This window comes from Mytilus californianus, unplaced genomic scaffold, assembly GCF_021869535.1.
Source record: "Mytilus californianus isolate M0D057914Y unplaced genomic scaffold, xbMytCali1.0.p SCAF_6, whole genome shotgun sequence".
Classification (NCBI taxonomy): Eukaryota; Metazoa; Mollusca; class Bivalvia; order Mytilida; family Mytilidae; genus Mytilus; species Mytilus californianus.
This window is the reverse complement of record NW_026262712.1, coordinates 29,731,402-29,757,647: the sequence shown is the minus strand read 5'-3', so window position 1 is coordinate 29,757,647 and position 26,246 is coordinate 29,731,402. Positions and strand designations below refer to the sequence as shown.

The 26,246-nt window shown below is 32.5% G+C and overlaps 4 protein-coding genes across 8 annotated transcripts in view; all 4 read left to right on the top strand.

The window, feature by feature from the left end:
• Positions 1–8,261, top strand: part of LOC127705050 (ubiquitin-conjugating enzyme E2 T-like) — a 240,236-nt gene extending 231,975 nt beyond the window's left edge. For 2 of the 4 annotated variants that reach the window (XM_052209322.1, XM_052209321.1), the window contains exons 5-6: positions 5,065–5,145; positions 7,318–8,261. In XM_052209322.1, coding sequence (XP_052065282.1) covers positions 5,065–5,145; positions 7,318–7,422 — 186 coding nt within the window. In that variant the 3' untranslated portion in view covers positions 7,423–8,261. The remainder of the gene's footprint in view (positions 1–5,064; positions 5,146–7,317) is intronic. The other 2 variants (XR_007983617.1, XM_052209319.1) reach the window with 2 other exon arrangements.
• The window catches only part of LOC127705049 (transcription intermediary factor 1-beta-like), a 605,637-nt gene that overhangs the window by 172,921 nt on the left and 406,470 nt on the right, over positions 1–26,246 (top strand). The gene's annotated exons all lie outside the window — the stretch shown is intronic.
• Positions 1–26,246, top strand: part of LOC127705477 (probable RING finger protein 207 homolog) — a 239,496-nt gene that overhangs the window by 164,046 nt on the left and 49,204 nt on the right. The window lies entirely within an intron of this gene.
• Positions 14,689–20,137, top strand: LOC127705048 (uncharacterized). Of its 2 annotated transcripts, none has more exons than XM_052209311.1 (2): positions 14,689–14,724; positions 18,159–20,137. In XM_052209311.1, the coding sequence occupies exon 2, from the start codon at positions 18,170–18,172 to the stop codon at positions 19,871–19,873; it is 1,704 nt and encodes a 567-aa protein (XP_052065271.1). In that variant the 5' UTR covers positions 14,689–14,724; positions 18,159–18,169; the 3' UTR covers positions 19,874–20,137. The 2 variants fall into 2 exon arrangements, with proteins under 2 accessions (XP_052065271.1, XP_052065270.1); XM_052209310.1 differs by having other exon boundaries at positions 14,704–14,772.

Genomic DNA, 26,246 nt, shown 5'->3' with positions numbered 1-26,246 from the left:
AAATAAACTATGTGAAAGTTATTTAACATTTTGGAATAGGCTGAAGTATCAAACAATTAACTCTGAAAAAGGGAAGCTTGGTACTTATTTTTCTATAAAAAATTGTTTTAAAAAAGAAAAATATTTAGAACTACAGGATTTTAAAAAAAGACAGTCAATTTGTAAATTTTAGAATAAGTGCTCACTCTTTAAAAATTGAGACAGACAGATATTCAAAAAAATATATAGAAAGATCTGAGCGTCTTTGTTCAAATTGCTCACTTGGTAAAGTTGAAGATGAGCTTCATTTTTTGTTTGAATGTCCTCTTTATGATACTCAAAGGGAAGACTTTTTTCAATACATATCTGACAATTTTTATAATTTTAAAAATTTAAATAAATCTTCTAAATTTTTATGGCTCTTGACTCAAGAAAATGTAACTCTTATGGAAAAACTGGGCTGTTATATTTGTGACTGTTTTGAATTAAGGAGATCAGGTATGCATATTGACACTAAGTCAAGTAAATGATTTGAGAATGAATGCATATAATGTAATTTTATTCTTTTATTCACAATATATATGTGGTTTTTGGTTCTGATTCTGACCAATGCTAATATACTAAATATATATTTTCAAGTGACTATTATTGTTGTTGTTACCAATTATGTAAATCGATTGTATCTGATTTTATGCCCTTTATGGGCCCTGTAATTTTGGAAATAAAAATATTCTATTCTATTTTATTCTATAATCCGGAGTCAAAAGTCGGTAATATGAAAATAGTCTATTGATCATGTATACTTTCGATTTTCAAATGAAATGTAAACGGGAAGTGACAAGTAGATAATAAATTCAGAATGAATCCGGATTCATCTATGGACTGATTCGTGTTTAAAAAAAGGCAGGAAATTATAATTTTTTTTTATTTCAATTTGCTGAGTAAGAACTATATTTGTCTCTCTCATTTATTTTGGCACTAAATTTATTTCGTATTTTACGTTTTAGTGTCTTTAAATTCATAGGAATACTTTCATGCATGCGCAGTATATTGTAAAGGAAGCACCTGTTTGACTCGTTGATGATGATGGAAGTTTTTAATGTGAAAACATTTCTGAACGTTTTGAATAAAGTTCTATCTTTTTAATCGAAATTGAACGTTTTATATCAAAGATGACGAAAATACGATCATCTGACGAAACTACGACAAATGAACTGCAAGTTATGATCGTTTTAGAAATATTGAAATAAACGTATTTACACTTTTGGTATTTAGCTATATTTTGCCTCCAAATGACCTTAGATATACTCCGAATCACCTTTTGACGTCAGACAACAATCACTTTTTAATTGTGACGTCAAATGTTTTGATTTATGATGTCAAAGTTTACGGGAACCTGTGTGATTTTTACGTAATGGCGGACAAATTTGCATACAAGTGTAAATACGTCTATTAAAAAGCGAATTGTCCAGGGGAAAACAATTTTGTTCAAATGACGAAACTACAAAAAGCGAACTGCAAATTGTGGTCGTTGGCCTTGAGAAATATTGAAATTAAAATGCAGACCGACTAATTTTACTGGGGAAAATAATTAACCGGATAAGTGACCCATCCGATGGCGATAAGCGGATTAGCTGTCATCACAACTTTATAACACCTGTTGTAAATGTTAATTAGCTGAGGGTCATAAACTTGTCAGAAACATGTAGACAGGTAGAATTATAGTATTTTTCATGCGAAAATATTTTTACACTTTCCAAATTTAAGTGACGAAATTGATTTGAAATACTTTTGTCATTTTGAAAACAAATTCGTAAAGTGACGAGCGCTAGCAAATCTACATATACTTGAATTGGATGGGTCCCTTAGCATTTTTTCCTGTCATGGGAAAACTTGACGTCATACAAATGAAAACTCTCAAGATGAAGATTATTCCATTTCTTGTACGCTTCAAATGTAAATAAATATAATATCTCATTAAAATGAAGTTTTTGAGGTAGGTGTTATTTTATTTTAGATTCTATTGCATTAATTGAACATTAATGGATTTCAGAATGTCAATATGGCGGCTTACTCCTTAGTTATGAAATGTCAATTGTGCATTTGATGGTAAATAGTAGCCAATGTACCAAAAAAATGCTAATTAAAAATTGCAAATGTTTGGGTTAAGAATTATAAGGATTAAACACATTTTCTCTAGAGGTTATTGATGTGTAAACTGGGTTGCTGACTCACAAACTTTATTCAGTTTTTGAGTTAATCGCCCCAGTTTACACATCAATTACCTCTAGAAAAAATGTGTTTAGTCCTATAATGTTTATGACAGACTGTGTAATATTTCAATAAACATTTCCCAAATTTTCAACTACAATGTACCATATATAGGGATTGTTCGTGAAATATCAAGGAGGATTCCCCCAATTTTTTTTTATTTCCAGAAAGTTTTCCAACTTGTTTGAAGATTTATGTACTGCTGCTTTCAGTCATGTCAGCATAGATGCCAACCATTATGATTTTCCCGTAATTGTTACGAATTTAGGATGAAAATTACGGTGTTACGATTAACAGTCTATTTGTTACGGATTTACGTTCCTTAACTGTCCAGAACAGTTCTCTGTTTATATATACATTTTTGTCGAGCCGTCGACTTTTGTCGAAAAAGCGAGACATAGCGATTTTACATTCCGTCGGCGTCCACAAATATTCACTCTGTGGTTAAAGTTTTTGAAATTTTAATAACTTTCTTAACCTATCCTGGATTTTTACCAAACTTGGACAGAAGCTTGTTTATGATCATAAGATAGTATCCAGAAGTAAATTTTGTAAAAAAAATTCCTGTTTTTCCATATTTTACTTATAAATAGACTTAGTTTTTCTGCCAGGAAACATTACATTCACTCTGTGGTTAAAGTTTTTAGAATCTTAATAACTTTCTCATACTATCCTGGATTTCTACCAAACTTGGACAGAAGCTTGTTTAATTTATGATCATAAGATAGTATCCAGAAGTAAATTAAAAAAAAAAATCATGTTTTTCCGTATTTTACTTATAAATGGACTTAGTTTTTCTGCCAGTTAACATTACATTCACTCTGTGGTTAAAGTTTTAAAAATTTTAATAACTTTCTTAAACTATCCTGGATTTTTACCAAACATGGACAGAAGTTTGTTTATGATCAAAAGCTAGTATCTAGAAGGAAATTTTTATTAAAATTTTGTAGTTTGTTTATCCATATTTTACTTATGAATGGACTTAGTTTTTCTTCCAGTTAACATTTTATTACATACAGTCTGCAGTTAAATTTTTTAAAACATTTATTAGATTCATAAACTATCCTGGATTTTTACCAAACTTGGACAGAAGCTTCTTACAATAAAAAAATTGTATCGAGAGGAATATTGTTAAATTTTTTCCTCATCTCATTTTTGTTGAGCCTGCGATTAAGAGCAAAAGTAGCCGAGACACTGGGTTCCGCGGAACCCTTACGAATTTTTTATCATTGTGACGCTTCATTTTTGGTTAGAATCGTGTAACACATTAAGCTCTTGAATGATTCGGACTGTTATTTTCCTTTGGGTTTCTCGGGACTATCTACCAGTGTGAAACATCTCTCCATTTCTTGTAAAATTCCGAATAATTCATGAATGCAATTTTACAATGTCTGGTGAAACAATTAAATTTGTGACGCAAGGAAAAAAAACTCTAACAACTAAAATGAAAACCGGAACATTATGCCTTTTGCATATATTGTGAACAAGACTTCCATTTAACGTGATGGTGGATGTTCCTCACTTTCTCATCAACTTTGAATCATGGTTTTGCTGAATAAAGGAAATCATGTATTTGTTATTGTGTGCCACTCCCAAGGGTGGCTGGGGAATAGAAATATGGTCACTACAGGTCTTCTTCCGACCGGCAGTAAAATCCTTGCCAAAGTGAAGCATTCGTTTGGCTGTGCGGGTTGTACAAGTATGCAGCCACGTCCGATCAGAACGGGGACGTTAAATCTGATGCCTGGTGTTCAAAGAGTGCCATGCGCTCTGCACGTTTAGAGCCGTAGTAACAAATCTTTTAGGGAACCGTAGGTGGCCTGTTGCAATGCTAAATGTCTATCCCATATCCAATATACCCTAATTTTCCAGTGACATAAATTTCCCCGACCTTCATCCCGAACGGCCTAAATCAAATTAAAGGATCTAACTGTTGTATTTACTGTTTATTTGTTTTTGCATGAAATATTTGCCACTGGACATTAAGCAACCAATAATCAGTCAATCATATCACTGTGTGCCTGGTTATTATAAAATTTTACAGAGAAAATATTATTACTGACAAAATACACAAATTACGGAAATCTTAACACCTTTTTACTGATTGCACCAAAAGGGGGTTGGCATCTATGTGTCAGTCATTTTTTTCAATTTTTTTTTGCATGTTAATGCTGTTAATATTTAAGGAAATGTTTGATTTGCATGATTTGAACATCCACATTATAAAAATGACTGTTCTTTAAGTTCACATGTGTTGGTGTTGCTTGATCATACAAAAAATTACCCTTCTGTAGGTTCTGGACAAGACTTGATTTTAACACCAGTAATAATAAAATTCAACCATTACAGAAATGATTCAAGCAGTAAATTTTTTTTTTCAAGATCAAGCCAAAAGTGTTAAGGGGATTTCTTGGCCTCAGGCTCTAGAAATTTTCAGTCCCTGTAATAAAATTAAAAAATCAGTTCATTTATCATACAGTAATTATAATACTGTAAGGACTAAACAGGGCAGGCTTTGATTGTGAAAAGGGAGGAAGGTTTGGAAGATATAGTAAAGTTTTTTTTTTGCATAGCTGAATAATGTGAAACTGGCACTGAAAGAAAAAAAAAGATGTTGGCCTTCATTTTATTTGAAGGTGCTTGATATATATATTTGAAAGCTAAACATTGTACATATATATAAAAGGCAAAACAATTTTATAATTTTTTAATCATGAAAAAGATGAAATAATATCAGTGTGGCAAATGTTGTGTTTTTATTTTATTGTCTTTAAGTCATTTTTTCTCACTATTCTCATTAACTCTTTATTGCAGTCTAATGAATATAAATACAATAAGACATTGTATGTAGAAAATGCAAAACAGTGGACTATAAATCATGCTGTCGAGAAAAATGTAAGTGGTATAACTCCTTGATTTAGGACTTTGGTACCACAGCATGTCATATATATATTGCAGTAGAAGAGAGGGGAAAGTTACCAAAGGGACATTCAAACTCATAAGTCCAAAACAAACTGAAGATGTCATGGCAAAAAAACGGAAAACGACCAAAAAACAAAATAATCAACAAAACACAACAAAGAAAACTCAAGACGGAGTTAGGGGCGATCTCATGTACATGTGCTATGGAAGAGTAAGAATATCTTCTCCACATGTGACGCCTGTGGTATTCCTCCTATAAAATATGAGCTGCGTCAGATAGAAAGGGCCCTTATGCAAGTGCAGGTATGCATGTTGAAGTACTTAAATTGATTTTAGAACATTCAAATACGAAATAAAAGATGAAATTAGGTCTGTTCTATATAGGTCTGATAACAACTCAATTTTCAAACAGTTACAGACTTTCCATAGAGATTTTTTCAACCCCAAATAAGTTAAAAGATATATTGATATTCATTTGCATCAGGTTTATTTCTAACCGAAGCAGCTTGTATGTTGATCAAAAAAGTTTACATTACTGTTTGGTGTTAAATATACAAATTGCTGTACAAAATCTTTTGTCATATGCATATTACTAGAATTTTAGCAAAGATAAAAGGAATGGCAACAGAAACTCATTATGTCATGCCACACCATGTTGATATAGATGTTTGTTTCCAATTTTTGTCTCGCCTTGACAGAGTAAAAAAGCGAGACAAAGGTATGTTGTTTCCAGCGTCGGCGACGGCGGCGTCTACAATGTATTAGTTTGTGATTAGATCTACTTTATGGGGAACCACTAGTGGTAGGTCAATGATATTTGGTATGCAGTTGTATTAGCATTGGCACATCTCATTACCATGCAGATTATTTGGCCCTACCCCCTCAGTCACAGTCTATTGACTTCTAAACTTTGCTTAGTTTACATGTATTAGTTTGTGATTAGGTCAGTTTATGGGGAACAACTAGTGGTAGGTCAATGATATTTGGTATGCAGTTATATAAGCATTAGCATATCTCATTTCCATGGAGATTTTTTGGCCCCTCCCCCTCAGTCATGGTTTATTGACTTTGAAACTTTTGCTTAGTTTTCATGTATTAGTTTGTGATTAGGTCAGTTAAAGGGGGACGGTTAGTGGTAGGCCAATGTTAATTGGTATGCAGTTGTATAAGCATTAGCACATCTTATTTCCATGGAGAATATTTGGCTCCGCCCCCTCAATCATGGTCTATTGGCTATGAAACTTTTGCTTAGTTTACATATGTATTAGTTTGTGATTATGTCCGTTTAAGATGAACCACTAATGTTAAGTCAATGATATTTTGTATGTAAATGTATTGGCTTTGCAAGTTTCATTTCCATAGAGATTATATAACCCCACCCCCTCATTATGGTTCATTGACTTTGAAACTTTTACATAGTTTACAAGTTAATGTTTGTGTTTAGGTTTGTTTAAAGGGAACGACTTGTGAAAAGTCAACGGTATTTGGTATGTTTAGCCCTGTACCTTCAGTCATGGTTCATTGACTTTGAATGTTTGCATAACTTACATGTTAAAGTAATGCTATTTCAATTTCAACATTTGCATTATCAAAATAACAAATAGGCGAGACATATCTCTGTGATAACAGTTTATTCTAAATAGCAATGCAAATTCCTGTTAAGTTTGAATTTTTTGTAAGTGGTTTATTTTGCTTAATTTTGAAAGTACTTTTTTAAGATGAAATTGCTAAAAAAATCATCTAGTCTTAATTTGTTCTTTGCAAAAGATTAGAATCACAGAGAGTCATAACACGAAAACTTAGTCTCAAAATAGATTTTGCGCCTAAAATCCCAAATTTTAATTGCTGAACTGATACCTACAGTTGCTAACCTATTGTCATTCGGTCACTGGTGGAATAATTGTCTCATTGGCAATCATATCACATATTCTAATTTTATGCTGATACACCTGGTTTAAAATTACTATTGTTTGATTGGTGAAAGTTTTTATTTACACAAAATAGACCATAGGTCATGTAGGTCTGCTTTTAGAAACAAATGTGAATCTTGATTTAGTCTTAAAATTGGAGGCAACCACACTCAGATCATACACTTTCAATTGTATTTGCTAATGCAGTGTATATTTTTCTTATATAAATCTACAGGTCAGTGAAGAAAATCCAATGAAAGCTAAATCAGTCACAGACACAGGAGTTAAGCGTACTCAACCCATGTGTGATGTTACCAACAAAAAAGCAAGAGATTCTTGACAATGCTGTTGGATGTTGACTTCAATTTTATAATTGCCATCTACTGTGATGTGATCACTGGTGATCATACCTGTGTTGGACATAGGACACTTAAAAAAGTCTTGCATCTATATTGCTACATATATATGTCATTGAAATAAGGTGTATACAAATATCTTTTTAAATTTGAACAATGTTTTTAAAGCCTATGGACTTGAATAATTCATAGATATCAAGTCTTACTTTTGTGGCTGTCCCTTATACATTCATGAAATTAATTATAAAAAAAAATGATTCCAAGAAAAGCTGTCAATAGAAGTTTGTTCAAGACTGTGGAATCATTATTATTCATTGGATACCAATTTTCATGGATATTTGAACCACGAAGTTTTAATGTTCATCAAATGACAAATTTTCTATAGGCTTGTATGCAGACTTCGCCAAAAAAATGAAATTAGATATCCATGAACTTGAAAGTTTTCTTTAATCCATGAAAAATTGGTACCCATGAAAATAAATGAATCCAAAGTATACATGTATTAGTGCTGTAAAAACTTTTTGTTTATTTTTGTTATTGGGTTGCTTTCATTTTAACATTATCAAATACCCTAATTCTCTTGTTAATCTTTGAAAATTGTATATTTCTGTTGTATTGAACTATTTATGATCATTCCTGTGTAAGGAGAGAATGTTCTGTATAAAGGGAGTTAATCATCTTTGACATTTGATGTAATGAGCTATTTTTAATCCTGTATTAGGAGAGAATGTTCTGTACAAAGGTAGACGACTTTATTTTTGTATTAAACTAGACATGCTAGAAATAAATGAATATTGTGCCAAATTAAACACTGAAAAAGAAATTCGACCTTCTCTTTTCTTATCATGGATCCAGATATTGGTTTTTTGTGTCTCACCTATTGCAGTATGCGAGACATAGTCTGGCATAAACTATTTGTATAAAGCTTTTATATTTCAGAAAGTACAAGACCTAGATGCTTCATACCTTGTATGCAGATACCTTATGTTACAAAGTTTTAATTTGTCCATTGTCCTTGACCTCATTTCATGGTTCATCCACTGCTTGAAATAAAATACAGTTTTTTTTGTCATGTGAAATTTACACTCATAATGTAATGAGTAATAGGATAACTGTATTTGGTATATGGGTCCCTTGCAATGTGACAATGTCTGAGAGACATGGTTCTGACCTCGACCTCGTTTCATGGATCAGTGATTAAGGTTAAAGTTACATGATAAGGTCCGTTTCACAGATACTGTAATTAGTAAGTCAATTAAATTTGGTGTATGGAATGATTGTAAGGAGCACATGTAACTTTTTAGCTCACCGGGGCCCAAAGGGCCCCATGTGAGCTTATGCCATCACTTGGCGTCCGTCGTCGTCGTCGTCTGTTGTCGTAAACTATTTAAAAAATCTTCTCCTCTGAAACTACTTGGCCAAATACCTTCAATCTTTAACTAAATGTTCCTTAAGGTATCTAGTTTATAAATTGTATCCGAAGTTTTGATCCATCGACAAACATGGCCACCATGGCTAAAAATAGAACATAGGGGTCAAATGCAGTTTTTTGCTTATATCTCAAAAACTAAAGCTTTTAGAGCAAATCTGACATTGGGTAAAATTGTTCAATTGGTCAAGATCTATCAGCTCTGAAATTTTCAGACGAATCGAACAACCCATTGTTGGGTTGCTGCAACCGAATTGGTAGTTTTAACAAAATTTTGCAGTTTTAGTCTCGCCTTGACGGAGTCAAAAAGCGAGACATAGGTATGCTGTTTCCGGCGTCTGTGACGGTAGCGATGGCGTCAACAATGTATTAGTTTGTGATTAGGTCGAGTTCATGGTGAACCACTAGTGGTAGGTCAATGATATTTGGTATGCAGTTGTATTAGCATTGGCACATCTCATTACCATGGGGATTATTTGGCTCCGCCCCCTCAGTCAAGGTCTATTGACTTTGAAACTTTTCATAGTTTACATGTATTAGTTTGTGATTAGGTCAATTTATAGGGAACCACTAGTGGTAGGTCAATGATATTTGGTATGCAGTTGTAAAAGCAGTGGCATATCTCATTTCCATGGAGATTATTTGGCTCCGCCCCCTTAGTCATGGTCTATAGACTTTGAAAATTTTGCTAAGTTAACATGTATTAGTTTGTGATTAGGTCAGTTCAAGGGGATCCATTAGTGGTAGGCCAATGTTAATTGGTGTTCAGTTGTATAAGCATTAGCACATCTCATTTCCATGGAGAATATTTGGCCCCGCCCCCTCAGTCATGGTCTATTTACTTTGAAACTTTTGCTTAGTTTACATGTATTAGTTTGTGATTAGATCAGTTTAAGATGAACTGCTAATGTTAAGTCAATGATATTTGGTATGCAAATTTATTGGCATTTGCAAGTATCGTTTCCATGAAGATTATATAGCCCCACCCCTGATCATGGTTCATTGACTTTGAAACTTTTACATAGTTTACAAGTTAATGTTTGTCATGTTTGTGTTTAGGTTTGTTTAAAGGGAACGACTTATAATAAGTCAATGGTATTTGGTATGCAGTTGTATTAGCATTGGCACATCTCATTTCATGCAGATTGTTTAGCCATATACCTTCAGTCATGGTTCATCGACTTTCAATATTTGCATAACTTACATGTTAAAGTATTGCTATTTTAATTTCAACATTTGCATTATCAAGATTACAAAAAGGCGAGACATATCTCTGTGATAACAGTTTATTTGTTATTATTTTCAATATTATTATAGATATATATAAACTGTAAGCAGCAATAATGTTCAGAAAAGTAAGATCTACATAAAAGTTAATATGACCATAATTGTCAATTGACCCCTTAAGGAGTTATTGCCCTTTAAAGACAATTTTACACAATTTGTTCATCAAGTTTGCTAACATTTAAAAATCTTCTCCTCTGAAACTACTGGGCCAATTACCTTCAAACTTTAACTAAATGTTCCTTAGGGTATCTTGTTTATAAATTATATCCGAAGTTTGTATCCATTGACAAACATGGCCGCCATGGCTAAAAATAGAACATAAGGGTCAAATGCAGTTTTTGGCTTATATCTCAAAAACTAAATCTTTTAGAGGAAATGTGACATGGGTAAAATTGTTTAATTGGTCAAGATCTATCGGCCCTGAAATTATCAGACGAATCGAACAACCCATTGTTGGGTTGCTGCCACCGAATTGGTAGTTTTAACAAAATTCTGCAGTTTTTTGTTATTATTTTGAATATTATTATAGATATATATAAACTTTAAGCAGCAATTATGTTCAGCAAAGTAAGATCTACAAAAAAGTTAATATGACCATAATTGTTAATTGACCCCTTAAGGAGTTATTGCCCTTTAAAGACAATTTTACACAATTTGTTCATCAAGTTTGCTAACATTTAAAAATCTTCTCCTCTGAAACTACTGGGCCAATTACCTTCAAACTGTAACTAAATGTTCCTTAGGGTATCTTGTTTATAAATTATATCTGAAGTTTGTATCCATTGACAAACATGGCCGCCATGGCTAAAAATAGAACATAAGGGTCAAATGCAGTTTTTGGCATATATCTCAAAAACTAAATCTTTTAGAGCAAATGTGACATAGGTAAAATGTTTAATTGGTCAAGATCTATCGGCCCTGAAATTATCAGACGAATCGAACAACCCATTGTTGGGTTGCTGCCACCGAATTGGTAGTTTAAACAAAATTTTGCAGTTTTTTGTTATTATTTTGAATATTATTATAGATATATACAAACTGTAAGCAGCAATAATGTTCAGCAAAGTAAGATCTACAAAAAAGTTAATATGACCATAATTGTTAATTGACCCCTTAAGGAGTTATTGCCCTTTAAAGACAATTTTACACAATTTGTTCATCAAGTTTGCTAACATTTAAAAAATTTTCCTCTGAAACTACTGGGCCAATTACCTTCAAACTTTAACTAAATGTTCCTTAGGGTATCTTGTTTATAAATTGTATCCGAAGTTTGTATCCATTGACAAACATGGCCGCCATGGCTAAAAATAGAACGTAAGGGTCAAATGCAGTTTTTGGCTTATATCTCAAAAACTAAATCTTTTAGAGGAAATGTGACATGGGTAAAATTGTTTAATTGGTCAAGATCTATCGGCCCTTAAATTATCAGACGAATCGAACAACCCATTGTTGGGTTGCTGCCACCGAATTGATAGTTTTAACAAAATTTTGCAGTTTTTTGTTATTATTTTGAATATTATTATAGATATATATATAAATTGTAAGCAGCAATAATGTTCAGCAAAGTAAGATCTACAAAAAAGTTAATATGACCAAAATTGTCAATTGACCCCCTAAAGAGTTATTGCCCTTTAAAGACAATTTTACAAAATTTGTTCATCAAGTTTGCTAACATTTAAAAATCTTCTCCTCTGAAATACAGGTGAGCGATTCAGGCTCTTGAGAGCCTCTTGTTCATCTGACCGTGACATTATATTCATGGTTCATTTGTCATTGATAAGTTTTTGTGTTTTGTTCTGTTTTTGAAGTACTATAAGCAATAGGTCAATTATATTTGGTGTATGGAATGATTGAAATGTTTAAATGTCTGTCTTGATGGTAACATCTGACCTTGCCCTCATTTTTGTGGTTCTTTTATGTCGTATCACTTACGACAAAATTGACAATAAATGACTACAAAACATATAACAATGTTGTTTACTTTAATTTTTAATTCATTTTACGACAGGTTCCAGAAGTTGGCTATTTTGTCAATTTATGACAGCCCGAGAAAAAATGGCAGAAAGAATGCAAAGAGAAATATGAAAGAGGACGATGTTCTCTCAAGGAAAAGTAATTGTGAGGACTACATCCTCAGTCTTAAAGATGCAGAGTTGGCCATTTATTCTAGCATGAAAAAGAGTAAAAGAAGATCTTCAACTGTGAAGCCAACTCCAAGTACAAGTAAAACGTCCAATGTCACGTGTGGTAGCTTGAACCCCAAATTTCTAGAAAAAAAGTATTTCTTGTGTTTACAATAATATATTCATGGAGATGTTGAAATCCATACAGTCATGCAAGATAACCAGAAAAAGCAAGATAATAGATTCGATTCTTTGAATGATTAAGTCCATAAATTGTATGAGATTGAATAGGATGAGTATGATTATAAATATGATGTTTTAGACAGTAGATATAAAGCTAGATCAGATGAAAATAATATTGATGTGCAAGGCACAACAAAAGATTCAGAACAGTCAGTGATTGTAATGGGTACATGTCAGTCTGGCAGGCTTAATCTGACCTTGACGTTATTTTAATGGTTCATTGGTTAATATTTAGTGTTTGCGTCTGGATTTCAAGTACTATAAGTAATATGTCAACTAAATTTGATGTATGGAATGATTCTAAGATGTACATGTCGGTCTAGCTGGTATCATCTGACCTTTACCTCGTTTTCATGGTTCAGTTATCAATGTTTAGTTATTGTGTTTCGGTATGATTTTCAAACACTAATAACAATAGAACTGCTATATTTGATGAAAGATGTACATGTTGGTCTTGGAAAAACCATATGACCGTGACCTCATTTTCATGGTCCATTGGTCAATGTTATAATTTGTTTTGTTTGGTCTGTTTTTCAATTACTAAAAGCAATAGGTCATTCATGTTTGGTGTATGTGTTGATTGTATAGTTCAATAAATGTTTGATAGGAATTATCTGATTTTGACCTCATTGTTGAATTTTTTAACACGATTTTTTTTTAAATGGTCAATAAAGCAGGCGAGACTATTTAGTACTTGCACTCTTGTTCAAATTCCAAAAACACTAGGTCAACTATATTCATTTTATGGATACTTGTAAGGTGTACATGTGTGTTTAACATGATTTATCTGATCTTGATCTCATTTTCTTGCATCCTCAAATTGAAAGCTTATGTGATACTTGTAGTAAAACCTTAATCTTTAGGACTTTCAACATAAAATCGATGGTCAGTAAAGCAGGTGATACATTTCAGTGTGCACTCTTGTTTAATTTGTTGGGTTACAGAAGCACTGACCCAATTTTTTCAAAAATGTTTTTATGCCCCCGCCGCAGCGGTGGGGGCATTAAGTTTTACCCGTGTCCGTCTGTACGTACGTACGTCCGTCCGTACGTCCCAAAATTGTTTAACATGAGTCAATAAATGATTCGAGCGCCACTGAGTCTTGGATTTCGAAACAAAAATCTGGTATTCTGCATTATAAATCTGGTATGTTTGGTTTTTTTTAATCACACTAGATCTTTCTTTAGATTAAGAAGGTTTTGAAAGGTTATCATAAACAGAATGCTACATTGAAATGGTATATTTCGATCTTATTTCAAATTTATGGATATTTTCAAAATAGAGACTTATCTGTGATGAAGAACCTCGATACTAGAAAACACCCCACAAAAATGAAAATTAGCACTAATAAATTAATTTAGCTAATGAACGGGTCGTTAGAGAAAGAATGACAAAAATCAAAGAATTTGTAATTTTGTTCTTTAAATTCAAGTGAAGATGAAATTCATTTTCTGATAGAATGTCTAGCATTCGAAAAACAACGGAAAGTTATGTTAAACTCCGCTTTTAAAATATTCAATGATTTAAAAACTCAAGATACCGAATGCAGATTTATTTGGCTTCTTTCATGTGAACATGAAGAAATGTGTAACATTATTTAAAACTTTCATCTGTTTTAAATATTTTACAATAAAAAAAAAATAACTGCCATAGTTTACTCCGTATTATCGTAACCTTATCAATATTGTTTCATTTCTTATGTCTCTTTAAAATTGATATATGTGTGATGATAAGGTTAATAAAGTATAGGAAAAAATATTCGTATAATTTAGAAAAAAGTGCACAGAATTTTCTGATGTCTGATATAAAAATAAAAAATGATGACCCATTGACATATCAATATCTACCAAATAATATATCACCTCAGTGAATTTCTCTCTATATTGATAAGTTTGACATATCAAAAAAGACATGCTTGTGTATAAGACTCTCTGTTAGTTCGGAAACAATCGTTTTATTATTTTTTTTAAACAATATAACATTTTAGTTCCAAATTAATTGATTATTTTAAATCATTAGTTTTAAAGGATTTTATGCCTTTAATGTCAAAATTGGTGAACCAATCATATTCTTTATTTTACTTTGACACATACATCGTCTTAAACGAAAGTATCAAATATTTCAATGCATTTCTTTACATGTTCAGTATATTTAAAATACATGTGTGTGATCAATATCACCATGATCACAGGTAAACATTGAAGGTTTGTGATGTCAATTTCTATCACTGTTTATGATATTTTCTTGTATTAGTAAGTGTGATTTAAACAATGATAAGAACGATTACGCATCATGAATTTATGATATATATGTTTGCGTGTTTATTTCAGTGAAGGTTTCAGAACACTCGAGAATAAACAATTGTATATTTCAGCCTCGAAACAGAAAATGGCTTCTGGTGAATTGAAATATTGATTTGACCTGGTTAAATAAATTGTCAATGGTGATTCAAACGATGACGTAGAAAACTAAGGATTGAGCACAAAAACCGGTAGTGATCGCAAATGCCCAGCAAGGGTAAACCGGTTTGATCCACTTGTGGATTAGGCGTGTTGCTCATATAAGTACAAACCCAGTGCAAAGTATAATTCGGTAGGGCGAGGGAAAGAGGCCGGGATTGTAGTTACGACAATGTGAAACTGTTACTTCTTAACGGTCAACCAAACTCATCATGGCGTCCGTAAAATATTCGAAGGAATGGTTTTAACTGACCACATAGAACTTATGATTTATTATTAGCTTCCTTTTAAACAACAACTAATAAGACATCAATTAGAAAATAATATCTAGAAAAAATGGAGTACTAATTGCTTACCCTCAAGGGTTTCCCATTATATAACATATGTCAAAGAAAGGCTTAAGATACTCAAGTGACATTCAAACACATATGTTGAAAATAAACTGACAACGTTATGTTTGTAAAAGAAAAACACAAACAACATTGCAGATCATGCAAATAAATACCATTGATGTTCAATTTAAATATTGATATATCTCATGAAAGAATCTAGTACTAGTATCCTATTATTTGATTTAATTTACAGTGTAAACTTGTTTATTGACTTTTATGGAATATCCGTTTCACAAATGGTAGCGGTTATGTTCCTAATGTCGTATCTACCATCCCGTCCCCTTTTTACGAATCTGACCTACTGAATTATAAATGTTACCGGGTTTGTACTAACATGAGCAACAGGACAGGTGCCACATGTGGAGTAGGATCTGCCTACCATTCTGGGGCACTTGAGATCAGCCCCAATTTTGTGGGGTTCGTGTTGCTTAGTCTTTAGTTTTCTATGTTGTGTTTTGTGTACTATTGTTTGATTGATTGTCTTTTTTTAAGCCATGGCGTTGTCAGTCTATTATCGATTTATGAGTACGAATCAGGGATGGGGTAATCGTAATCTGTAATCGTAATCGATTGTAATTGATTACATTTTCCCCAGTAATCGACAGTAATCTGTAATCGAAGACATTTTTGATTACATGTAATCGTAATTTAATCGATTACGGCAAAATTTATGATGTAATCATCGATTATTTTTCAATTACATTTCGATTACTTTGAGATATAACCTATTTTAAATGAAAATATGTATGTACATGATGTATTCATCACTTTATAGTACAGATAAAATAGAATGTATTACATTGTAATATGACTTAAGAGTTTATCAACTGCCTTATTTCTATCTATTATCTCAAGCTGCATTATAATCAACCAGATCCCCTACCAAATTTTACTTGATATTTAGGTTTTGAAACAAATGAACTTATGTGCTTGTCAATAATTCAAAACCTTTTATATTAAAATATGAAAATAGATTTAAGTTAAGAAATGAGTCTTAAGTTAATTTCTGTTCTACATTAAAGTAGTAAGCTTATTTGTATTAAAATTGCTTCAAGCATAATTTTCAATAAGAGTTGAAATTTTAGCTTCGAATAGATAAACCGTAACTGTTGATCTTACAATGTTATGATAAAAAAGTTGAGAAAGTACACAAAATCCTTTTGACAATGAACCAATGGGTATGCATCGAAATTTTTTTTTTCAGATATAGATACATGTATCCCTTTTTGACACAATAAATAGATATTGTTTATAATTTGATTAGAGAATAAAAAAATTAACAAACTTCTTGTCTTTACTAATCAAAAGTTCAGACTTCTAATCAATAAGATGCAGACTTTGTTTTCATTTCAATTATGTCTAATTAAGAAGGAGATTTACATTATTTTTCCCCAGGTTATAAATTGTACTCCATTGACAGTTTTATAACCTGTAATTAGGGTGGTTATCCAAACATAAGGATTAATTCATATATGTCATTATAATTATAATTTCAATCTTTAAAATTTGCTGAACTAATTAATTATTCTATGGTTTTAAATTTTTTTCAAAGGAAACTTACAACATTTTAATCATCTATGTTAGAATATACCTGTTTTAACGAGTAAAAACAAAAAAGCTAACTTAAGTAAGAATGAAAGCAAATTTTTGAAAAAACTTACAATATAAATAACTGATTGATGCAATGCGATGTCATCTCTTATTTATCTTGAAAGCCAAAATTTCAAGAAATTTTGAATATTTCTGACCTTCAGTATGATATTCCATCTAGAAAACAACTGTGAACTTAAAATTTGGTAACAATGCTTTAAATGCTGTTTTTAGTAAAGTTCTAAATTTCGACTATAAAAAACGTTGATCAACATAATTGTGTATAACTTACTTTATTATTTTTTTTTGTAATTTTGTAGCATGTAATTGACAGTAATCGAAAAGTAATGTAATTACTTTTGATAAAGTAATCGATTGCAATCGATTACAAACAAAAATTAGAGTAATCGATTATTAATCGATTATTAATCGATTACACAAAAATCCTTCATGTAATCGATTATTTATCGATTACATTTGTCAGTAATCGTGCCCATCCCTGGTACGAATGTACTCTGGTATCGTTTGCCCCTCTTTTTCAACTTCTATTCAAATGTAAAAACAATTCTTTAAATTTAGGAGTCATTAAAGTTAACATTTTTTGGAAATGACCATCCTTTTTTCGATCACGTTTTGTCATATACTTCTTGACTAGTTTGAGTATTTATCATCTCATATGTAAGAATTTTAGATTGAGTGTTGCCGATGAAGATAAATCCAGACAAGCGCACCGGACACACGGAATTTATTAAGTGTGATAATTTCAGTTACCAGTGTTTATTCCCGGAGTGGTTGACTGCTAGTCTCATAAAATTATCAGTAACCAGTTTTAGAACATAAATAATAATATATATTTTTTTATCAAAATAAGTAAGTTCCAACCCAATTAGGTAACGTTGACCTTTGTTAGTTTTGGCTTTTATTTCTCGGTCTGTTTTGGTCATACAGATTCTGACGTGTGACATAATTACCTATTTTTCGTATAGTATTTGGTTTTAGCTCTCCCGGTAGATTCAGAAAAACGCGTCGGATGCACACAATTTATGAAGTGCTATAATCATGGAGCGATGTAACAAATTATAATAATCTAGATTTATTTATTGAGTTTGTTATTAAAGTTCAAATAATGACTACCTTCCCCATATAATACAAACACAAATACAAATTTATAACATAGTTTTTAATTTATTTTGACAGTGGCATCGTCAATGGCTACTTGTACACCAGTGTGCGCGGTATGCGATCTTCGACACCAAACTTCGACGTCAACTCATTGGTGTATTCAGTGTGAGGAACCATTATGTTCTGGCTGCAGAGAACATCATAATGTTTCAAAGGCAACAGGAAATCACCAAACTATTTTTATTTCTGATTACCAATTATTACCAGCTGTTGTAACCGACATCAAGCACCATTGCGTTTATCACAGTGAGATGTATCAGCTTTACTGTATTGATCACGATAGTCCAATATGCAACAAGTGTGTAAAGGATCATGGTAACTGTGGGAAAATAGTGTCACTTGATGATAGAGTAAGGGACATCAAAACTTCAGAGTCCTTTATTGACCTAGAGCAGAACATTGAGGACCTACTTACTTATATCAATCTAATTCGTAAAGATAGAGAATCTGATATAGATAGTATTACAGATCAAAAGAAGAAAATATCTGCACAAGTTTGTCACTTAAAAAAACAGGTCATCCAGCATATCAACAAACTTGAAGAGGAGTTCATAAAAGAACTTAACCAAATTGAATTCACTTGCTGCGACACCGTTCGGTCGATTGTGTCTTCACTTCAAGATCAAACAAAGAAAATAAATCAGATGAAATCAGAAATCAAGAACACGAAGAAATACGCATCAGATCTGCAAGCATTCCTATGTATGAGGGAAATTCAGGCGAAAACCACGGAATATGAAAAGCATCTACAGTCTAGTATTGAAAATAAGAATCACAATAAAATCAACATAGAAAGTGCAACCAATACTAAAATACAGGATATTCTGATGGTTGATCAATTTGGTTTCATTGAAGTCAAGAAAAGTCAGTCTACTGACATAAATCTAAATAGGAGAAAAGAAAGACAAGCCCAAATGATGATCCCCAAAGAGGTAGTATTAATTAACAATGTAAAACTTGTATTTAAACGAAAAGTTCACCAAACTTGTATATACCCTACTGGATGCTGCGTTACAAAAAAAGGTGAATTTCTGTTTACAGATTTCAAAGATACCAATGGAAGAGTTAAAGCAGTTAATGCCGAAAGTGGAGTTGAATATACCATCCAACTTCAAAAACCATACCGCGCGTTTGATCTAGCGATCTTAGATGAAACTACAGTAGCTGTATCCACTAGACATTTAAGTAAAAAGCCAGGTATCAGTATTGTTGATCTGATTAAGAAAAAGGTGAAAAAGTTCATTGACTTACCAGGTGATCCTTACGGAATTACTTATGACGGTAAATCATTGATCTGCTGTGTCTTAGATAAAGACTTGCATGTAATATCTTGTTCAGATTACAGTATCACTACAATCTCAAACACAGTCTCATCGCAGTTATCATACGTCTCAACGCATGCCGACAAGATTTTCTTTACAAATCCAGATACACAAAAAGTAACTTGTTGTTCATATAGTGGAGCAAACATATGGGAGTTCAAGGATAAAAACATTTTAGATGGTCCTCAAGGAATAACCGTGGATAACAACAGAAACGTGTTTGTTGTTGGAGACAACACATGTAATGTGGTTGTCATATCTCCTGATGGAACACAGTTCAAACAGATACTGACCAAGGAAGATGGTCTTAACAGGCCAACAACACTTTTCTTTGACGAAGTGGGGAAGCAGCTGTTAGTAGCAAATGGAACCTATTTTGCAAATGTTTATGACATTTCTTACTTCTAAATGAAATATTATCACCCAAGGAGACATTTGTCGTATCATTGTTATTTTAGCTGTCATTACCTTTCTATTGAATGTCATGTCCACCAATCGTCCGGGATTGATTTCTGCTGAAGTTAAACACACGTTGTGCTATGTGATATACAGATGCTTATAGAAAACTGAGTCATTTAATTATATCTTATGGTATGGTCTAAACACAAGAGAAAGAATATATTATCTATATATGATTGCCGATTTAGGTAATAGGTTAATCAATAAAAGTTAAACACCATCTGTTTTATCAACTATGAGAATAATACGATACTAAGGAAAAACGTCAAAAGGATAGCAAATCAACTTGTTGTTAAATTATAACACGACAGAAAGGTGACGTCAGTTATACGTCAGTGTGACAGCAACCTAACTACACAATAATATAGAAAATGTTAAAAGGTTAAGTCAATTTCTTTTAGTAAAATATAAAACTTTCCATATGTCAAAAAGATCTACAATATTCCTTGAAAGGTTCAAATGTATTGTCTGTTTTTGCAAAGCATTTATTTGAATTACAAAACAAAAGAAGATAACAAGGCAACAATACAACAATACAAAGTTATACGTAAAAAATCAAGCAAACAAAACAAAACATCATGTCAAAAAGAAAGCACAGAAGTGAAAGGAAACAATAGCAGACCCTTACAACAAAGTCTTAAGTTTGCACAACTCAAACCCTACGCAAATCAGCTGTAAACAATGGAAAAATGAAGTCCTTTTTTCATAGCGCTTAGTATTCAGCCGATCCTCATTGACAATTTTTATATGTAATTCGTGATATATAAGGTAGACTTCATAGTTTCTTGGATGAAATCAACAAAGTAACAAAACCATGAATAATTCTGTGAAAGATAAGCATTGATGTATTGGACAGTGACATCAATTGCTAATGGACACAGTTGGTTTCTTTAGAAAAACCGCCATAGTAAACGTTACATATATTTTGTCAATAGTATAAATCCAGCAGTGAAATGAAAATGAAACGTTTTTGATTACGTGAGTCCGAAGTGCTTTTTTTTGTTATTCACCTCCATCAGGACAGCTCACATCTAGACATATAAAAGACATGGATGTATAAGACCAAAACATGAAAAGTTTTGGCTTGTTTAGGTTTTGACTTAACATATGTTTAGCAAAAATATGTTTGCTTCTAAAGAAGAAAGACAATTATGGAAAATGGTTTTTTTTTGAAGAAGGGGTTCCTTTTTCCTTCTTTCCCCAAAAAGTATAACAGAAATATCGAACTTCAAGGCAATTTCAAAAAGAAGAAGTCCATGAAAACTGACAAAATCAAACGCTATCAATCAATGGAGCAAGTGAAATCAATTGTAATATTCCTGACTTAGTACAGGCGTTTATCTAAGACAATTGTGGGATTAACCAAATTGTTGTGTGTACACGTTCCGCTTACATACTTCTAATAATTGTGAGGACGTGACTTCTACAGGAGCATTGGATCAAATTATTTCTTTGATCTTCCTGTTCAAACACCTTCAGTATCAAAATGCACATGTTTTTGTTTATACTTATAAAACATTTTCCCTAATTTTTACATTATTTATCCTTTTACTGACCTGTTAAATATTTTAATTTAATAAACGTGTGGTTCGTTTGACCTCAGTTTTTATTGGTAAAACTTTGATTATGAATCTTGCTTTCCTCTGAATTTTCTATTGTGACGTCATGAAAAGATGTGATCGTCTGATGACGTCACATAGAAAGAACCCATCTTTTTGCAAATCATTCTAAAGAAGAATTGAGTTTATCTGTTTAGCATAAAAAAATCATTAGAGAAACAGATTCAACCACCAAATCTTGTAAAATACAATATTCATCCACTATCGACAGTTAAATTTTAAATATGAAAATTCAAATGTCTCGAGTGGATTAATATTCTATCACATTCAATACAGTGGTAGATTCTATATGTATTTAATTATCTGTAAATAACTCTTTTATCACCTATAAAAATGGATAGGTAAAATTATGTGATTACATTTGAAGTTATTTTGTAATACCTTAAAATAAATACATGTCAGGGTTATTTAAATCATTTATAATTAGATCAATGCAGTGGTATTTTTTGTGAGGTCGTTTGAAACGAACGACCCATTTATATATACTGAACAACATAAAACGAGAATCCCCCTTTGTTACTTCTTTTTGTTGAAACTTTTGTTTTGTAATGATTGTAATAAAGGTATTTTTAAAACATCAATCTAAATCTGACGATAAAAAGAATGTACATAAATTTTTTTAAAGATTTCTGTTGTTTCCTTTAGGACAGTGCAAAATAGGGCAACACATAAGTGTTTTTACTGTTACCGTCTGAAAATAACACGCTCCACAGCATGGAAAAACAAAAAGTTCTTCATAGAAAACAAGCTTAATTGAGAAAGTTCATACCTTAACCTCGTATACATTAATTAAAAAATGCTACCTGTGCTATTTTTTATCATGCAAAAAGAGGCGAGCGATACAAATGAAATGTTCAATAAAATTGAAAATGGAAATGGGGAATATGTCAAAGAGACAACAACCCGACCAAAGAGCAGACAACAGCCGAAGACCACCAATTAGTCTTCAATGCAGCGAGAAAATCCCGCACCCTGAGGTGGTCCTCAGCTAGCCCCTAACTAAAATTGTGTGCTAGTTCAGTGAAAATGGACGTCACACTAAACTCCAAAACATATAAATGAACTAAAATTAAAAAACATACTAGACTAACAAAGGCCAGAGGCTCCTGACTTGGGACAGGCGCAAAAATGCGGCGGGGTTAAACATGTTTTGTGAGATCCCCCTATACCTCTAGCCAATGTAGAATAAAGAAACACATAGCAATACGCACAGTAAAACTCAGTTTAAAAGAAGTCCGAGTCCGATGTCAAAATAGGTAACAAAAGAAACTAAGCAAAATGACAATGATACATAAATGAACAAAGGACTACTAGCAGTTACTGACATGCCAGCTATTCATAAATCGTCATCATTCAAACATTTTAAATGATGTCTAACGAAAATTTTAAGACTTGATTTTATTGGTAAACTTCAACAGGCAAACATTTCTGAATAAAAAGGGGTTTTCTTCTTGTACTAATGAATAAAATATCTGCCAATATATGATTGTAGATAAAGGTAACAATTTGTTTTATTAATTTTGTGCATAAATGAAGAATTTGGGGTATTCAACAGAAAAAATGTCAATCGTTTGAAAAGCACAGAAAGGGCATATGCAACCTGAAATGCATAAAGCTTCCGTAACTCATTTGATACTCAAAGAGCACAATACGTAATTTTATGTAGCCTGATTTTCCCCCAAAAAAATGCTCCACTATTTTTTATTTCAAAACTTCTGACCCCATTTATGTCAGCAATCAAATCCTAGCTTCAAAGTTGAAAGACAACCCAATTTTTTTTTTTTGCGAAACAGATGTCATTTTTGTCGAGCCTGCGACTTTTGTCACAGAAAGTTCGACATAGGGATAGTGATCCGGCGGCGGCGGCGGCGTTAGCTAACTTCTTAAAAGCTTTATATTTTAGAAGCTAGAAGACCTGGATGCTTCATACTTTGTATATAGATGCCTTATGTTACGAAGTTTCCGTCTGTCATATGTCCATTGTCCTTGACCTCATTTTCATGGTTCAGTGACTACTTGAAAAAAAGTCAACATTTTTTGTAATGTTAATTTCTTTCTTATAATAGGATAACTATATTTAGTATGTGCGTACCTTGCAAGTTCCTCATGCCAGTCAGACAATTTTCATTTGACCTCGACCTCATTTCATGGATCAGTGAACAAGGTTAAGTTTTCGTGGTCAAGTCCATATATCAGATACTATAAGCAGTAGGTCTACTATATTTGGTAAATGGAATGATTGTAAGGTGTACATGTCCAACTGGGAGGTGTCATCTGACCTTGACCTCATTTTCATGGTTCAGTGGTCAAAGTTAAGTTTTTGAGTTTTGGTCTTTTTTTCTAATACTATATGCAATAGGTCAACTATAAATGGTGCATGGAAATATTTTATGATGTATGTCAGTCTCACAGGTTTTATTTGACCTTGATATCATTTTCACGGTTCATTTCTCAGTGTTAAGTTTTTGTGTTTTTTGTGTTTTGGTCTGTTTTTCTTCAACTATAAGCAATAGATCAACTATATTTGATTGTAAGGTGTATATGTCTGTCTGGTAGGTATCATCTGACCTTGACCTCATTTTCATGGTTCATTAGTCAATGTTAAGTTTTTATGGTTAAGTTTGTTTCTTAGATACTATAAGCAATAGGTCAACTATATTTAATGCCTAAATTGATTGTAAGGTGTACATGTCTGTCTGGCATGGTTCATCTGACTTTGACCTCATTTTCATGGTTCATTGGTCAATGTTAAGTTTTCTTGTTTAAGACTGTTTCTTAGAAACAATAAGCAATAGGTCAACTATGTTTGGTTTATTGACTGATTGTAAGGTGTACATGTATTTCTCGTTTGGTTTATCTGACCTTGACCTCATTTTCTTGGATCATGTTAAATTTATGTGATTCTTGTAGTAAAGCTTTGTATTTAGGACTATCAACATAAAATCAATGATTAGTAAAGAAGGCGAGACATTTCAGCGTGTGCACTCTTGTTTGTATCTCGTTGGATAAATGTCACAAAGACTGTCTCCCAACTTTATTTAGTCATTTCTAAATATTAAGCAAAAGCTGCATGACAGCATACCAATTAAGACACTTATAAGAGATACAGTCACGTAAACATTAAAGCAATATCAAAATACATGTGTACATTACAAAAGGAGTGGTGAGGTAAACATCAATTAGACAGCTCACAACAACACAAAATTGACACACAAAGGTCAATAAAATAAGAACCCGTCCACGTCCACTCTGTGTTTTTGTTAGATGTAGTTCTATTTGTATCCATCGGATGAGTAAAGCCTTTTTCAACTATAATTTTTACAGTTTGTTCTTATGTCGACTGCTGCACCACTTTCCAAAGTAACGGGGGAAGAGAGTTTGCGCCTTCAAATGAGTTTAACCCAGCCACATTCTGTATGTGCCTGTCCCAAATCAGGAGCCTGTAATTCAGTGGTTGTCGTTTGTTGCTGTGTAACAATTTTGTATTTCGTTCATTATTTTGTTAGTTTTCTCGTTTGAATTGTTTTACGTTTGTTATTTTGAGACCTTTTAAAGCTGACTATGGGCTTTGCTCATTGTTGAATGCCGTACAGTAACCTGAAGTTGTTAATGTTAGTTTATGTGTCATTTGGTCTATTATGGAGAATTTTCTCATTGGCAGTCATACCACACCGTTTTACTTTTATATCTAAACCATCATAAGTCTCAAATGTTGTGAATAATCAAATAATAAAAAAGCTATTACATGTATCATTAAATTCCTTACAGAAAAAAAAATCCATTATGATTAATGGCAACAACTTACATCATTTGTGACTTTGGACAGGCAAATTAACATATAGAAGGGTTAAACAAGTTTTTGAGCATTCAGCTATCCCGCCCGGTTTAATCTTGATTAATTGAAAAACAAGTGTAAGGAAGAAGTAATAAAAAGGTAAAAAGGCATTTAACTCTATCATTCCTGTATAATAAACAACAAAATGGAGGTTTGATTTAAACAAGAATAATGGATACGTTTAAACTAAATACGAAAAAATCATTCTGATGCAATATTATGTGGTATGGGTTTGTTCATTGTTGAAGGTCTTACGGTAACCTTTAGTTGTAAACTTCTATGCCATTTGGTCTCTGGTGTAGAGCTGTCTTCAACCATACCATATCTTCTTATTTTTATAATTACCTATACTATAAGGCCTCACCATGTCGCTTCGAATTACATTTAATAAAGAAACGCCATGAACAGTGCAGAAATACAAGACACACAAATCAAGGCTCTTTTGTTTTGGGTTTTGTTCCTCCACACAAAAGTCTGAAGGTACCAAAGGGATAATCAAAATTAATTAAGGAAGCCTACAACATAAAATTGAGAATGGAAATGGGGAATGTGTCAAAGAGACAACGACCCGACATAGAGCAGACAACAGCCGAAGGGCACCAATGGGTCTTCAATGCAGCGAGAAACTCCCGCACCCGGAGGCATCCTTCAGCTGGCCCCTAAACAAATATGTATACTAGTTCAGTGATAATGGACGTCATACTAAACTCCAAATTATACACAGGAAACTAAAATTAAAAATGATACAAGACTAACAAAGTTCACATGTCAAAAACGTAAAAAAAATAAAACAGAGTAACACTAACCCCACAAAAACCCTGAATGAACTCAGGTTCTACAGAAGGGTAAGCTGATCGTACTCCATATG